The sequence below is a fragment of the Scyliorhinus canicula genome, chromosome 9 (genome assembly GCF_902713615.1).
Source record: "Scyliorhinus canicula chromosome 9, sScyCan1.1, whole genome shotgun sequence".
Lineage (NCBI taxonomy): Eukaryota > Metazoa > Chordata > Chondrichthyes > Carcharhiniformes > Scyliorhinidae > Scyliorhinus > Scyliorhinus canicula.
This window is the reverse complement of record NC_052154.1, coordinates 76,972,546-76,987,328: the sequence shown is the minus strand read 5'-3', so window position 1 is coordinate 76,987,328 and position 14,783 is coordinate 76,972,546. Positions and strand designations below refer to the sequence as shown.

At 46.8% G+C, this 14,783-nt stretch overlaps 1 protein-coding gene across 5 annotated transcripts in view; it reads right to left on the bottom strand.

Annotated features, from left to right (window-relative positions):
- Positions 1–14,783, bottom strand: part of LOC119971437 — a 104,573-nt gene that overhangs the window by 26,752 nt on the left and 63,038 nt on the right. For 4 of the 5 annotated variants that reach the window (XM_038806964.1, XM_038806968.1, XM_038806963.1 and 1 more), the window contains 3 exons: positions 13,634–13,684; positions 402–479; positions 234–290 (listed from right to left, as the gene is read on the bottom strand). In XM_038806964.1, the coding sequence (XP_038662892.1) occupies positions 234–290; positions 402–479; positions 13,634–13,684 (186 nt within the window). The remainder of the gene's footprint in view (positions 1–233; positions 291–401; positions 480–13,633; positions 13,685–14,783) is intronic. The other variant, XM_038806965.1, reaches the window with a different exon arrangement.

Sequence of the window (14,783 nt, the reverse complement as noted above, 5' to 3'; positions counted from 1 at the left end):
AACAGTGTATCACCTGGTGGATGGAATACCATTGTTATCCTGAAGTTTTCACAGCCAGACAGAACTCTTCAGTTGAACATCTGAGGCCATAATCAAAAGTTCAATCGATTTTTCGTCTCCACTTCCACAACCCAATGACCAAAGCAGGCAGACTGAATAAGTAGTTTTGGGTTTGCCTGCACTTGGTCTATTATTGAAGCGTGTACACTGAGGAAAGATTAAAAGCATTTTACCACAGTTATGACGTGATCTCTGTCTGTAGATAATATTCTGACTTCATCCAGCACCTTCTGTAAAACACCAGGAGTACTTTTTAATCAACATTTCTGTGATAACTTTGAATATCACTGCTAAATTCTCTCTGTCTCTCTCCATTTGTCACACAGTGAAATGCAACTCACATGTAGGACCTTTGCCCTACTGCTCATATCCTCGACACTGTGTTCTTGCTGACACCTCTGACTCTCCAGTTTCTCAATCTGGATTAAAACAAGAATGAGAAACATTTGCATGGGTTTGGGTTTGGTAGGATCTTAAAATGTAAAAATACTCAAACTCGGAACCCAATCTGCATTGAACCTACTCACTTCCGCCTTTTAACACAGGTGGAACTGAAGGATAGGTGACCAACCCATTCTCAGAAAATGGGTCATTTGTTTAAGTGTTTTAATGCAGTTGCAGGCCTCAGATTTGAACTCTCTTTTAACATCAGGATCCCAGTGCCACGAGCTAGTCAGAGTAGAAATAGCAAGATATATCGGATGAATACATGGCTGAAGAGATGGTGTGAGGGGAAGGGTTTCAGATTCCCGGGGCATTGGTTCTGGGGGAGGTGGGACCTGTACAAACTGGACCGTTTACACTTGAGCAGGACCAGGACTGATTTCCTGGGGGGAGGGTTAGAGCGGTTGAGGAGGGTTTAAACTAATATGACACGGGGACAGAAGCCTTTGGAAGGATTAAGACCGGGGGTATCAAGAACAAGAGAAAAAGACAACAAGGAGATTAAGAAAAGTGATAAGCAGCGAAATCAAGGGCCTGTATCAGATAATAACACTGTAACAAATAGTAGGGATGAGACATGGAACATTAAAAGGACAAACCTTAAGGTTTTGTATCATAATACACGGAGCTTTTGAAATAAAATGGATGAATTAGTTGTGCAGGTGGATGTAAAGGGGCATGATATAGTTGGGATTACGGAGACATGGCTCCAAGGTGACCAAGGATGGGAACTAAACATTGAGGGCTATTCAGTTTTTAGGAAGGACAGACAGAAAGGAAAAGGTGCTGGAGTTGCATTGTTGATTGAAGAAGATACAGATACAATATTGAAGAAAGATATTAGTACAGATGATATGGAATCTGATGTGGGTCAAGTTAAGAAACTTGAAAGGGGCAAAAGAATTCGTAGGGGTTGTATGCAGATCACCAAACTGCGGTGCTAATATTGGGAATAGCATTAGGCAGGAAATTAGAGATGCATAAAGGAACATCTGTGATTATGGGTGACTTTAATCTACATATAGATTGCGTGAGACAAATTAGTCTCAGTACAATAGAAGAGGAATTTGTGGAGAATACATGGGATAGTTTTCTGGACCATGACGTCGAGGAACCAACAAGGGATTAGGCCATCTTGGATTGGGTGTTCTGCAATGAGAAAGGATTCTAATAATAATAATCTTTATTATTGTCAGAAGTAGGCTTAGATTAACACTGCAATGAAGTTACTGTGAAAATCCCCTAGTCGCCACACTCGGGCTGTTCAGGTACACTGAGGGAAAATTCAGAATGTCCAATTCGCCTAACAGGTAATCTAATTGTGAGAGAGCCCTTGGGGATGAGTGACCATAATATGGTCAAATTCTTTATCTAGGTGGATAGGTTAAAAGCAAATTACTGCGGATGTTGGAATCTGAAACAAAAACAGAAAATACTGGACAATCTCAGCAGATCTGACAATATCTGTGGAGTGAAAAGGGAGCTAGCATTTTGATTCTAGATGACTCTGTCAAAACTCATATCGTGAGGTGGTTGATTCTGAGACCACGGTACTGAACCTCAACAAATGTAACTATGATGGAATGAAGCATGAGCTAGCTATGATGCCCCATTGGTCACCTTGGAGCCATGTCTCTGTAATTCCAACTATATCATACATCCACCTGCACAACTAATTCATCCATTTTATTTCAAATGTTTCTCTCACTAGGAAATATTACTGAAAGGAAGGACAGTGAATAGGCAATAGCTGGCATTCAAGAAACGAATAGGTGGACTCCAAAAGTTGTTTATTCCTATTTGGCACAAAATTGGAAAGGGAACTGTGGGAAAACCATGGCTTACAATGGAAATTAGAGATAGTGTTAGATTCAAAGAAGCGGCATACAAATTAGCAAGAAAAATTAATAGATCTGCGGTTTAAATATCAGCAAAGGCAGACCAAGGGAATGATTAAGAGGGGGGAAATACAATATGAAAGTGTGGTGAATGTAACTTAGTAATTCACACTGTATTTACCAATACCATTGTAAGCGCAGTAGCGTTATCCGACCACTAGGGGGAGTAGCTCTGGGAATGCTCAGGAGTTTGAACAGGGCTCCACCCTTGGCTCCGCCCACGACTCCTCCCCCTGGACTGCTGTATAAATACCCTTGTCCAGAGCCAGCCTGCCAGTTCATCGAGAGTTCAACGGGTAACAGGCTGATTCTGTAGTAAGTAGATTAAAACCACTGTTCATATCTTAAAGCACGTGTCTAGTGAATTGATGGTTCCATCAATTTAATCTACTTAAGAACAGTCAGGATCGATCATGGAATCAGCCCTCAAGCCTGGACGCCTGGAACTCGACCCACAGGATGCAGAGGCAAAAGAAATCTTCTCCCACTGGCTGTGGTGCTTTAAGGCCTACCTAGCAGAAGCGAGCACAGCCGAAACAACAGAGGAACAGAAGTTAAGTTTACTGCACGCGAGGGTGAGCCACAGAATCTCTACGCAACAAAACTCGGCCGGTTCATATACTGCAGCGCTGGCGATACTCGATAAGCTGTATGTAAGGCCCATTAACGAAGTTTACGCACGCCATGTGTTCACGACTCGCTGCCAGCGGCCTACAGAATCACTCGCCGAATTTTTAAGAGAGCTCAATAATCTATCAAATGACTGTAACTATCAAGCGGTTACCGCGGCTGAACATAGAGAACTTGCTGTACGCAATGATTTTGTAGCGGGCCTCAGGTCTAATTATGTGCGCCAACGACTGCTGGAAAAGGGGGCCCAAGACTTAGAAACAACTGCGGAAATTGCTACCACGATGGAGGTCTCCTTCCGCAGCCTCACCTCGTTCCCCGCGGATCCCACGACCCAATCATGGGCCCCCGACCAGCGACTCCCCCAGGCCTGTGCCACGCGGCCGCCCAGCCACCATGCTGCCCCAACCAGCCACTATGCTGCTCCAGCCAGCCACTATGCTGCTCCAGCTTGCCATTTCTGCGGCCAGAACCAGCACCCGCGGCAGCACTGCCCGGCCCGCAACGTGGCCTGCAGCAGCTGCGGGAGGAAAGGCCACTACGCGAGAGTGTGCCTCGCAAAAAGGGCTCCAGCTTCCAACTACCCAGCGACACGAAGTAATCGCTCCCCACACCCCCAGGCCCGCGGGGCCCGAAACGCTGCGGCCTATGCCCTGACCCCGCCACCTCCCGCCACGTGCAATCCATGGGGGCCACCATCTTGGCAAACCTCCACCACGTGGCCGGACACGTGCGACTCATGGGGGCCGCCATCTTGGACGCCATCTTCCTCGCCGCCCGCCACGTGCGATCCACGGGCCCGACCTGCATCTCCACGCTCGGACAACTCATCGGAAGAGTACGACCTCCCCGGGCGCTCGTCACGCGGCCCGCAACTCGGCGCAGTCACCCTGGATCAATCACGCCCGAAGCATCTGCAAAATTCGATGGCGGAGGTCCAAATCAACGGGTACAACACGCCATGCCTTTTCGACTCCGGGAGCACTGAAAGCTTCATACACCCAGACCTGGTGAGACGCTGTTCGCTCCCTGTTTTCCCTGTGCGGCAAACTATCTCGCTCGCTTCAGGCTCCCATTCTGTCCAGATCCAGGGGCGCACCGCCGCGACACTCACAATCCGAGGCGCTAGCTACTCAAAACTTCGACTCTACGTTTTGCCCGACCTCTGCGCGCCACTCTTATTAGGCCTAGATTTTCAGTGTAACCTTAAGAGCCTCGCCCTCAGCTTCGGCGGGCCCCTGCCCCCACTCACTATCTGCAACCTCGCTACGCTGCGAATCTCCCCCCCCCCTCTCTTCGCCAATCTCACAAAGGACTGTAAACCCGTAGCCACTCGTAGCAGGCGGTACAGCCTGCAGGATAGGGTATTTATCAGACCAGAGGTCCGAAGGCTTCTCAATGAGGGGATTATAGAGGCCAGCAATAGTCCCTGGAGAGCTCAGGTGGTGGTCGTTAAGACCGGGGAAAAATTCTGCATGGTTGTCGACTATAGTCAGACCATAAATAGATTTACACTCCTCGACGCGTATCCCCTCCCCAGGATTGCAGACATGGTAAATCAGATTGCCCAATATCGGCTATTTTCCACGGTGGATCTGAAGTCTGCATACCACCAGCTCCCAATCCGCCCGGAGGACCGCCACTACACGGCATTCGAGGCCGATGGCTGCCTCTTCCATTTCCTACGGGTCCCCTTCGGCGTCACTAATGGGGTCTCGGTGTTCCAACGAGCAATGGACCGAATGGTGGACCAGTACGGGCTGCGGGCCACGTTTCCGTACTTGGACAATGTCACCATCTGCGGCTATGACCAGCAGGACCACGACGCCAACCTCCACCGTTTTCTCCAGACGGCACAGAAATTAAACCTCACCTACAACAAGGAGAAGTGCGTTTTCCGCACAAACAGACTGGCCATCCTCGGCTACGTCGTGGAAAACGGAGTCCTGGGCCCAGACCCGGACCCCTCCCCCATTGCCCCAAGGCCCTCAAACGGTGCTTGGGCTTCTTCTCCTACTACGCCCAGTGGTCCCTCAATATGTGGACAAAGCCCGCCCACTCTTTAAGGCCACACGATTTCCCCTGACAGCTGAGGCGCGCCAGGCCTTCAACTGCATCAAGGAGGACATCGCCAAAGCGGCCATGCGGGCGGTGGATGAATCCACTCCATTCCAGGTTGAGAGCGACGCCTCAGAGGTAGCTCTAGCAGCCACACGAAATCAGGCAGGGAGACCAGTCACATTTTTCTCCCATACCCTCTCTGCTTCAGAACTCCGACACTCCTCAGTCGAGAAAGAAGCACAAGCCATTGTGGAGGCTATTTGTTACTGGAGGCACTACCTCGCAGGTAGGAGGTTCACCCTCATCACCGACCAAAGATCAGTTGCCTTTATGTTTGATAACTCGCAAAGGGGCAAAATAAAAAATGATAAATTTCTTCGGTGGAGGATCGAACTCTCCCCCTATAGTTACGATATTAAGTATCGACCCGGGAAGCTCAACGAGCCCTCGGATGTCCTATCCCGCGGGACATGCGCCAGCGCGCAGATTGACAGACTGAAAGTCATCCACAACGACCTCTGCCACCCGGGGGTCACCCGGCTCGCCCACTACATCAGAGCCCGAAACCTGCCTTTCTCCAACGAGGAGGTAAAAGCGGTCACCAGGGACTGCCCGATCTGTGCGGAGTGCAAACCGCACTTCTATAGACCAGACTGGGCCCACCTGGTCAAGGCTTCTAGGCCCTTTGAATGCCTCGCGATTGATTTCAAAGGGCCACACCCCTCAACTAACAAGAACGTTTACTTTCTAAACGTCGTAGATGAGTTCTCCCGTTTCCCAATTGCTATCCTGTGCCCCGAAATGACCTCCCACACAGTCATTCGGGCCCTGCATAGCATCTTCACCCTGTTTGGTTTCCCCAGCTACGTGCACAGCGACCGGGGTTCGTCCTTCATGAGCGACGAGCTGAGTCAGTACCTGCTCGACAAGGGCATTGCCTCGAGCAGGACTACCAGCTACAACCCCAGGGGGAACGGGCAGGTGGAGAGGGAGAACGCGACGGTCTGGAAGACCGTCCTACTGACCCTCCGGTCTAGAAAGCTCCAAGTCTGCCAGTGGCAGGAAGTCCTCCCAGACGCACTCCACGCTATTAGGTCCCTCTTATGCACAGCGACCAATCAGACCCCTCACGAGAGGCTCTTCATTTTTTCCAGGGGCACTACCATGGGGGTCTCACTTCCGGCATGGCTGAGGTCGCCGGGCCCCATACTTCTGAGAAAACACGTCAGGGCGCACAAAACCGACCCCCTTGTTGAAAAGGTGCGCCTGCTCCACTCCAACCCCCAGTACGCCTTCGTCGAGTTCCCTGACGGCCGTCAGGTCACCGTATCTCTCCGGCACCTTGCACCCGCCGGATCCAGCGCCCCCTCTGCCCCCACATTTGGATAGGTGTAAATTGAGAGAGGCGGATACTCAGCAAGACCTTGGTGTCTTCTGCTGAAAGTAAGCGTGCAGGTACAGCAGGCAGTAAAGAAGGCAGATGGTATATTGGCCTTCATAGCGCGAGGATTTGAGTACAGGAATAGGAATGTTTTATGCAATTGTATAGGACACTGGTGAGGTCACACCTGGAGTTTTGGTGTCCTTATCTAGGAAGGATGTTCTTGCTATGGAGGGAGTGCAACAAAGGCTTATCAACCTGATTCCTGTGATGGCAGGACTGTCTATGAGGAGAGACTAAGTCGGTTAGGATTATATTCACTGAAGTTTAGAAGAGTGAGAGGAGATCTCATAGAAAACATTCAAAATTCTATCAGGATTAGACAGGGTAGATTTGGAAAGAATGTTCCCAAGGGTGGGGGCGTTCAGAACTAGGGGTCATGGTTTGAGGATAAGGGATAAACATTTTAGGACTGAGGTGAGGGGAAATTTCTTCACCGAGAGTGATGAATCTGTGGAATTCACCACCATAGAAAGTAGTTGAGGCCAAAACATTGTGTAATTTCAAGAAGGAATTATGATGTGGAGATGCCGGCATTGGACTGGGGTGAGCACAGTAAGAAGTCTTACAACACCAGGTCAAAGTCCAACAGGTTTGTTTCAAACACAAGCTTTTGGAGCACTGCTCCTGCCTCAGGTGAATGGAGAGGTATGATGGAGAGGTATGGAGAGGTATGAATGGGGAAGGAATTAGATATAGGTCTTGGGGCTAAAGGAATTGAGGGATATGGGGGAGGAAGGCGGGATCGCAGGCGGTTGTCGGGAGGGTCGTGGAAAGATCGGGCGTGCTGTTCCTGTGTTGGCCCCGATTGGAGGAGGAGCGCCCGGCTTTTACTTTGAGAATGGTGGTCCACTTTGATAATGTCCGTGACGTCGGTGGAGAGGGTAGGTCAGCAATGGGGGATGGTCAGCTGGGTGGAGAGAGAAACTTAAATGTCCGTGGCTCAGGGCTCACCTCCGGTTTGCGTGGGGATGTCCGAGTGTCCGCTGGTGTCCGGGAGGTGTTGTGCTGGGCACTCTGGGTGAGTGAGACCCGGTGATTGAGGGGGGAGGCGAGGCCGCTTCCTACCCCATGATCAGGTGGAAGATCGCCCCCTTGTGAGTATTTTGATCCAATTCCTGGTGCACCTGCGCCCGAGGCTCCTTGTGCTGCACCCCACCCCCAGAATGTGACTCCTCTTGATGATTTATCCAGGGAAATTGGGCTTGAGCAGGCTTGACAGTTTATCTGCTGAGACGTCGGAGGTGAGACCCAGCCCCTGGTTTGTGGTTTGGTTTTTGGGGGTTACTGGGCACCAGGTTTTATTTGGGGGGGGGGGGGGGGGGTGGATTTGGTAACCGCACTGAGCGGCGGGCTCAGAAATGACAGTTAACGTGGTTATTCTCAGGAGTTGTGTCCATGGCTTTTTACATTATATTTTAGTATCTGAGGTCGCATTTTGAAAATAAGGACTTGCCTCTTGTGATATAAACTGAGCTTTGGTGTAAAATGACATGAACCCTGAAAAGTGTATCGCTTATTTTGGTATTCACGCAGGAGAGCATAATACTTGGAGAATGCAGGCATCAGAGTTGTATCTTTTCGAGCATGAAACTTCGGTGTCATGACTCGAAATTGCTATCTTGAAGAAATTTCCCATTTTTGCATTTTGACGTGAATTATAATGAAATTGCATTCTGGAAAAATAATGGATTTTTAAAGCTAGATTGCGATACCAGCTGAAATAATGCTCTTTACTATTGGTTATGTGCGGTGTCTGCTGTCTACCTGTCCAAAATAAAAAATATATTGCAAGTAACAAAAAAAGAGAATGGCGGCCGCTGCCGCCTTTTGAATGAAAATAAATTAGGCCGTGTGAAGTTTTCCAGAAAGAAGCAGCAGCAGAGAGCAGGTCACACGCCCTGCACGCACACTTGACATTAAGCACCCTCCAGATATGTGCTTTTGGTGCCAAATCACGGAGCAATGTTGCTTCCATTTTCCAGCTGCTGGCAAACAAGGAAAGTGAACTGTGAAGATGAATGGTTTTCTGCAAAGTAAGAGACGGCCACAGACTCAAATAGGCAGTTTATCTATTGGATAGGATATCGCAACAGAAACTGCTCGACAGAGCTTCTCAGGACGGTCCAGGGCAGGACAGAGCAGTGCCAGTGTTCGCTCTGCACACAGCTCTCGGGCCTTCGGTCAACAGCCTACAAAGCAGAAACTTAACTCGAGAACAAAGCAGTATGTGGTGATCACAAGTTAACTAGATGCAATACAACTGAGCAAACACTAGAGGGAGCACGGGAGAGCCATATAAATAGACCGGGACAGGAAGTGAGGACACACTTCACAGAAGGCAGAACTCGTAGCAGGGCACAGGCACACCAGCTAGTAGCACTTGAGGTAGGTAGGTTAAGGTCTGAAGAGAGAACGAATTCACAATAAAGCATCTTCTCCACATTTGAGACTACGAGCTTTATTAAGTCACGAGGAACAACACATTGTACCCAGGAGTGGCTTCAGACGCTTACTACAGGACAACTCAGTGGCAGACACAGAAAGAACAAAATGGCATGGAAATCTCCTACTGGACATTCGACTTGGGAAGACATCGCTGATGGGAGGAAGTGCCTTGGATTCCCACTTTAGCTGGACACGACTGGAAATGTAAAAAGTGTCTGGGAAACGTTTAAACAATGGTTCGGTTACGGTATCATAGCATATGATGCAGCAGCAGCCTCAGACGAAATTAAAATAGCAATTCTCATCAAAGGACATGAAGCTACGAAAGTTTATAATGGATTTAAATACTCAAAAGGTGAAGACAGAAACAGCTTACAAACGATACTAAACAAATTCGAAGAGTACTGTAAGGAATTTGCACAGCAAGGCATGCTCAGAGGCCAAACTGCACAGAGACTGAGTGATGCAAAACTTAAAACATCACGAAAAGAACAAGAAATCGCGAATGAAAAGTACAGATCAAAAAGAAGAAATAACATGAATTTTTCACAAAGCCAAAATGCTGAAATCCAGTCCAGATCGGAAAGAAAAGGTAACTTACAACTTTTAGAAAGAAAAAACGCTGAGATCCGCGATAAAATGGCGTCGGAGCACATTTTGCAGTCTCGGGCAAGCAAAAAACTACAAATTGCGTCTGCGCATGCGCCGGAACCGGAAGCCGCGCATGCGCAGTTTAAAAAAGGTCACGGTGCCGATCATTATGCGCATGCGCAAGCCGCGCATGCGCAGTCTCAAAGTTTTGGTCGCGGATCGTTATGCGCATGCGCAAGCCGCGCATGCGCAATGGACACAAAACCGCACAGTGAAGGAGGAAGGCCGATTTGCGCATGCACAATTCATTCCTACGCGTGGCGTCATGACGTCTGAGCATCCCGACCACGCCTACTTAAAAGGGAAATGCCCGAAAATTGAAAACAAGACACTTAAAGTGGTAAAAGCAAATTTTCTTGCCTCAGAACACAGAAAAACGCCTGAACTTAAACCAACAGTTAAAAACAACTTGCACAACACCCTGAAAAAAGCAGTCTGCACCACCCAAAGTGAAGAGAACAAAAAGAATTCCGAAACAACAAAAGATGATTTGTTTTTCGAAGATTACCTCTCAGACATAGCTGAGTCAGTCGGATATGCTAATCACAGCATCAGCGACACGGTCGCAAAGTTCAACACGAATCTACTCGTGGTAGATTAATCCAACACCATGATGCCATGGCAGCTCGTCGATACATTGGATGACAGCAATACCCAAGACGAAGACGACGCCACACAGAGAGCACAGAAAGACTCCACAGAGCGAGCGATGACAGGCTCCACAGTGCGAGTGATGAAAGACTCCAACAGGGATGCAAGCAAACACTCCCTGGCGAACACCATGCATGAACAAGACCATGAAGGTAAACCCAGTGTATCTGAGCAACCGCAAGCAGACTATGAAAGTCTACCAAGCTCACATGAACAAGAAGAAGACAACGTACATCTAACCACTGACACCATGCATGAACAAGACCATGAAGGTCAACCCGCCGTATCTGAGCAACCGCAAGCAGACTATGAAAGTCTAACAAGCTCACATGAACAAGAAGAAGACAATGTACCTCTACCCACTGCATGCGAAAACAGTGACAAGGTGATCACACTCGACGTACAGGATCACAGCGAGACTGACAGTTCTCAGCTTGTCTGTACAGAAGCACAGAGCGAAAACAGTGACAAGGTGATCACACTCGACGTACAGGATCACAGCGAGACTGACAGTTCTCAGCTTGTCTGTACAGAAGCACAGAGTCGGGCCACCCAACAGTCCAGAGAGACAACGCCGAAAGAAAACATGCAGATTTTGACTCCAGAAGAGGAGCACCTGGAGTCCAGAGAGACCACGCCAAAAGAAACCATGCAGATTTTGACTCCAGAAGAGGAGCACCTGGAGTCCAGTGAGACAACATCAACAGAAATCATGAAGATTTTAACTCCAGAAGCGGAGCACCAAGAGTCCAGAGACACCACGTCAACTGAAATCATGCAGATTTTGACTCCAGAAGAGGAGCGCCAAGAATCCAGAGACACCGCGTCAAATGAAATCGAGAAGAATTTGACTCCAGAAGAGGAGCACCAAGAAAGCAAAGATGAGGAATCAAATCCTCCACAAATGATTGATGTCACCAGCACCGATGCAACATCAGATCATTCGCACCACTCTCGAGACGAAATGCTCAATGACTCAAATTATCCACACGGGACACTCATAGAGTATAACAAGAAAAACAAAAGTCAAAAGAAGCACAGCAGAAACGAGAACAACAACAGCAAGAACAAAAGCAACATGAAGCGCAACAAGACCAACAACAATAGCAAGAAGCACAGCAGAAACGAGAACAACAACAGCAAGAACAAAAGCAACATGAAGCGCGACAAGACAAACAACAAAGTCAGGCACAAAGATAGCGACAACGACAGAGACAGAAACAACAAGAACGGCAACGAAAACAACAAAGTCAGGAACAAAGATAGCGACAACACCAAAGACAGAAACGACAAGAACAGCAACAAGAACGGCAACGAAAACAACAAAGTCAGGAACAACGACGGCGACAACACCAAAGACAGAAACGACAAAAACAGCAACAAGTACGGCAACGACAACACCAAAGACAGGAACGACAGAAACAACAGCAATGAAACAACGACTTGTACACAATGGTACTACTCGGCACATGAAGGACAATGTCACAGCACACTGCAAAACGATGACAAGACTACAAACATGCCATGGGATGACAACGAATCGCACAAACTCACATCTGCTCCAGAACAAGCAAGCACACCAGCATCCAAGGCGGATGAGATAATAAATCAATACCACAAGCACAAAAAAAAAGTCCATGCCAGTCAACATCAGTGATGTGACCATACAAACACCTCGGGATGACGCATTGGGTACTTAAAATAACAAGGAACACCAACAACATTCACAACGGAGTTGCAATATCAATATCACCACGTCATCAACAACAAAAAGAAAAAGAAAAACTGAACAAATTCATCAAGTTTGGACTCATAAATGTTTTATTAAGATTGGACTCATAAATACATTGGCTTTGTAAAAAAATATGCAATAGCACCATCACTTGTATAGATACGCATATCATAAGTAACTGTTTTGTATAATTTTCTTTAACGATGTACAGAAAATATGTAAAGAGAAAAAGGGGGATGTGGTGATCGTAGATTGACTAGATACAATACAATTGAGCAAACACTAGAGGGAGAGCTATAAATACACCGGGACAGGATGTACAATTTTCTTTAACGATGTACAGAAAATATGTAAAGAGAAAAAGGGGGATGTGGTGATCACAAGTTAACTAGATGCAATACAACTGAGCAAACACTAGAGGGAGCACGGGAGAGCCATATAAATAGACCGGGACAGGAAGTGAGGACACACTTCACAGAAGGCAGAACTCGTAGCAGGGACAGACACACCAGCTAGTAGCACTTGAGGTAGCTGTAGGTAAAGCTCTGAAGAGAGAACAAATTCACAATAAAGCATCTTCTCCACATTTGAGACTACGAGCTTTAGTAAGTCACGAGGAACAACACACAGTATAAAGATGATTTCTTGTGGTATGGTTTTGCCGTTCGTGAGGAGCTACTTGTCCACAATTGGATTTTTCATTTTCGTAAAGATGAAGATGCCACAAATGAACTGGCTGAAGTCTGCACCTGATATGGCCATTGTCCTCTCTTCCTTTGCACCTGATTCAAGTGAAATTGAGAGGACCAAGCAGGCTCCCCTTTCGCATTAAAGGTAAGCAAATGTGGCTTTTGTCGCGAAGGTCAGCCAATGTCAGTCCCAGGAAAAATAGTTTGAAAAACACTGCCTATCATGCCTGTTGCTTCTTGTGATCGCTACCCCAAGCAACAAGAAGCCAATCCAGTCTTGGACTACAAGTGTCTTGTGGAGTATCTCTTGTCCGAGGGGGAGTCAAGTCGGTCAATTGGTTGACTTCTGAGTGGGGAACCTGCTTTTAAAAAACACTCAGCCAAGGGAGACAGAATTCAGGGAAACGTGAATTTCTAGATTACAAACGGGAGTTCATTCCAGCAGAATGGAAATTCCTCCCTAGTAAATATTGGAGGCATTGTTTCTGACTGGTAATCTCCATTTCAGAATGAACAACATTTAAAATCAGACACTGACTTAAGAGGCTGTTCTACAGAAAACATTGAAGAGGGTGTGTTACATGTGACCACTGGGAATGAAGAGGAAGAGGCGTGCCGACATCCTATTGAAATGCAATGAGTATTCTACATCCAATGTGCCTCTTCTAAAGAAAACACATGTTATACTTGATTTATTCAGTTGTAAGAGGCACTGAGCATATCTTTCAAAAAACACATCACAAATCTGCTTTAAATGCATTCATGAATGCTAAGGGGGCATACTCTAGGGAGTGCATGCATGCACAGAATAAACTATGCAGAGAGAGTGTATGTGTACAGGAGAAACCTCAGGTAAGAGATAACCAAGAGGGAATCAGAGCAATAAAGTACCAGAAGATAGAAAATAGATATTGAAAAACTCACTTACCTCCTGCTCATAGAACCTGAACTGGAAAAGGAGACTCTCCCTTTGCTGTTCCTATCATGAATTGAAACAAACAATATGTGCAGACTGAACGGTGCCAACAGCTCCCAGTTTATAATACACAGAGTGAATAGCTGAATGACACGTGCCAGTGTATTATACAGACTGACATTACCAATAATACCATGTGCATTATACACTGTCTGTTCCTGGATTATTACATAGCATGCATAGACCAAATAGCGATGAGGGCTCCTGATCTATTATACACATTGCCAAGAGGGTCTGGGACATTATATAAAAACCAAGCAGCACCAACAGCTCCCACTGTATAATGCACATTCCAATTTGCATGTGGTGCATTGTCAGCATATATACAGAGCAAAAGCACTGACAGCTTCCAGTGAATTATACACAAGAGTGAGCAACTCCCTGTGTATTAAACACAGGCCTAACAGTGCAAACATTTCTTTCTGCTTGATGTGTTAACTCTTAGGGTCTCCTCTCTGTGGTGAATACATGTGGGCACACTCAAGACTAGAAATCTTTACAAAACAACTTCCCAAAATTTATGTGACAAGCTCAGATTTAAGTTTACATTAGGTGAATCTGTATGGAGCCCAGTGGATACCCTTAAACCTGAGATCATACTGTGGTATTGTCATAACTATCAGCATTGATGTAGTGTTGAGTGTAGCCACTAGAGAGAGCTACAGTTACAACTATATAACGCAGTGACGCTGGACCTTGGGGGAGGAGTGTATGCAGAACTTTGCTAGTAAAGGTTAGAAGAGCAGATAGTGCAAGTAAGGTTAGATTATAGTTTAAACCAGTAGTGAGATGAGCTGTAGATGAGTGTAGTTAGATGCTTTTGATCAACTGTGTATTCTTAAGGTGCATGTGTCGAATCCAAGTTAGTAGTGTAAATAAAAGCATAGCTTTGTTTAACTAAAAGTTACTTTGTGGTCTTTGTGAACACTCCACCAACCATCTTGAAATAAGCAACACAAAGAACACCACACATACTCGGGTACTTTGTGCTTTCCATGCATCAGCAGCAAATAACACAATTGCACCAATGAGATGTTGCATCTCTGACAAAGTGATGAGGAGAGCCATGAAATAGAAGGTTTGTTTTTTCAAATGTATTTTT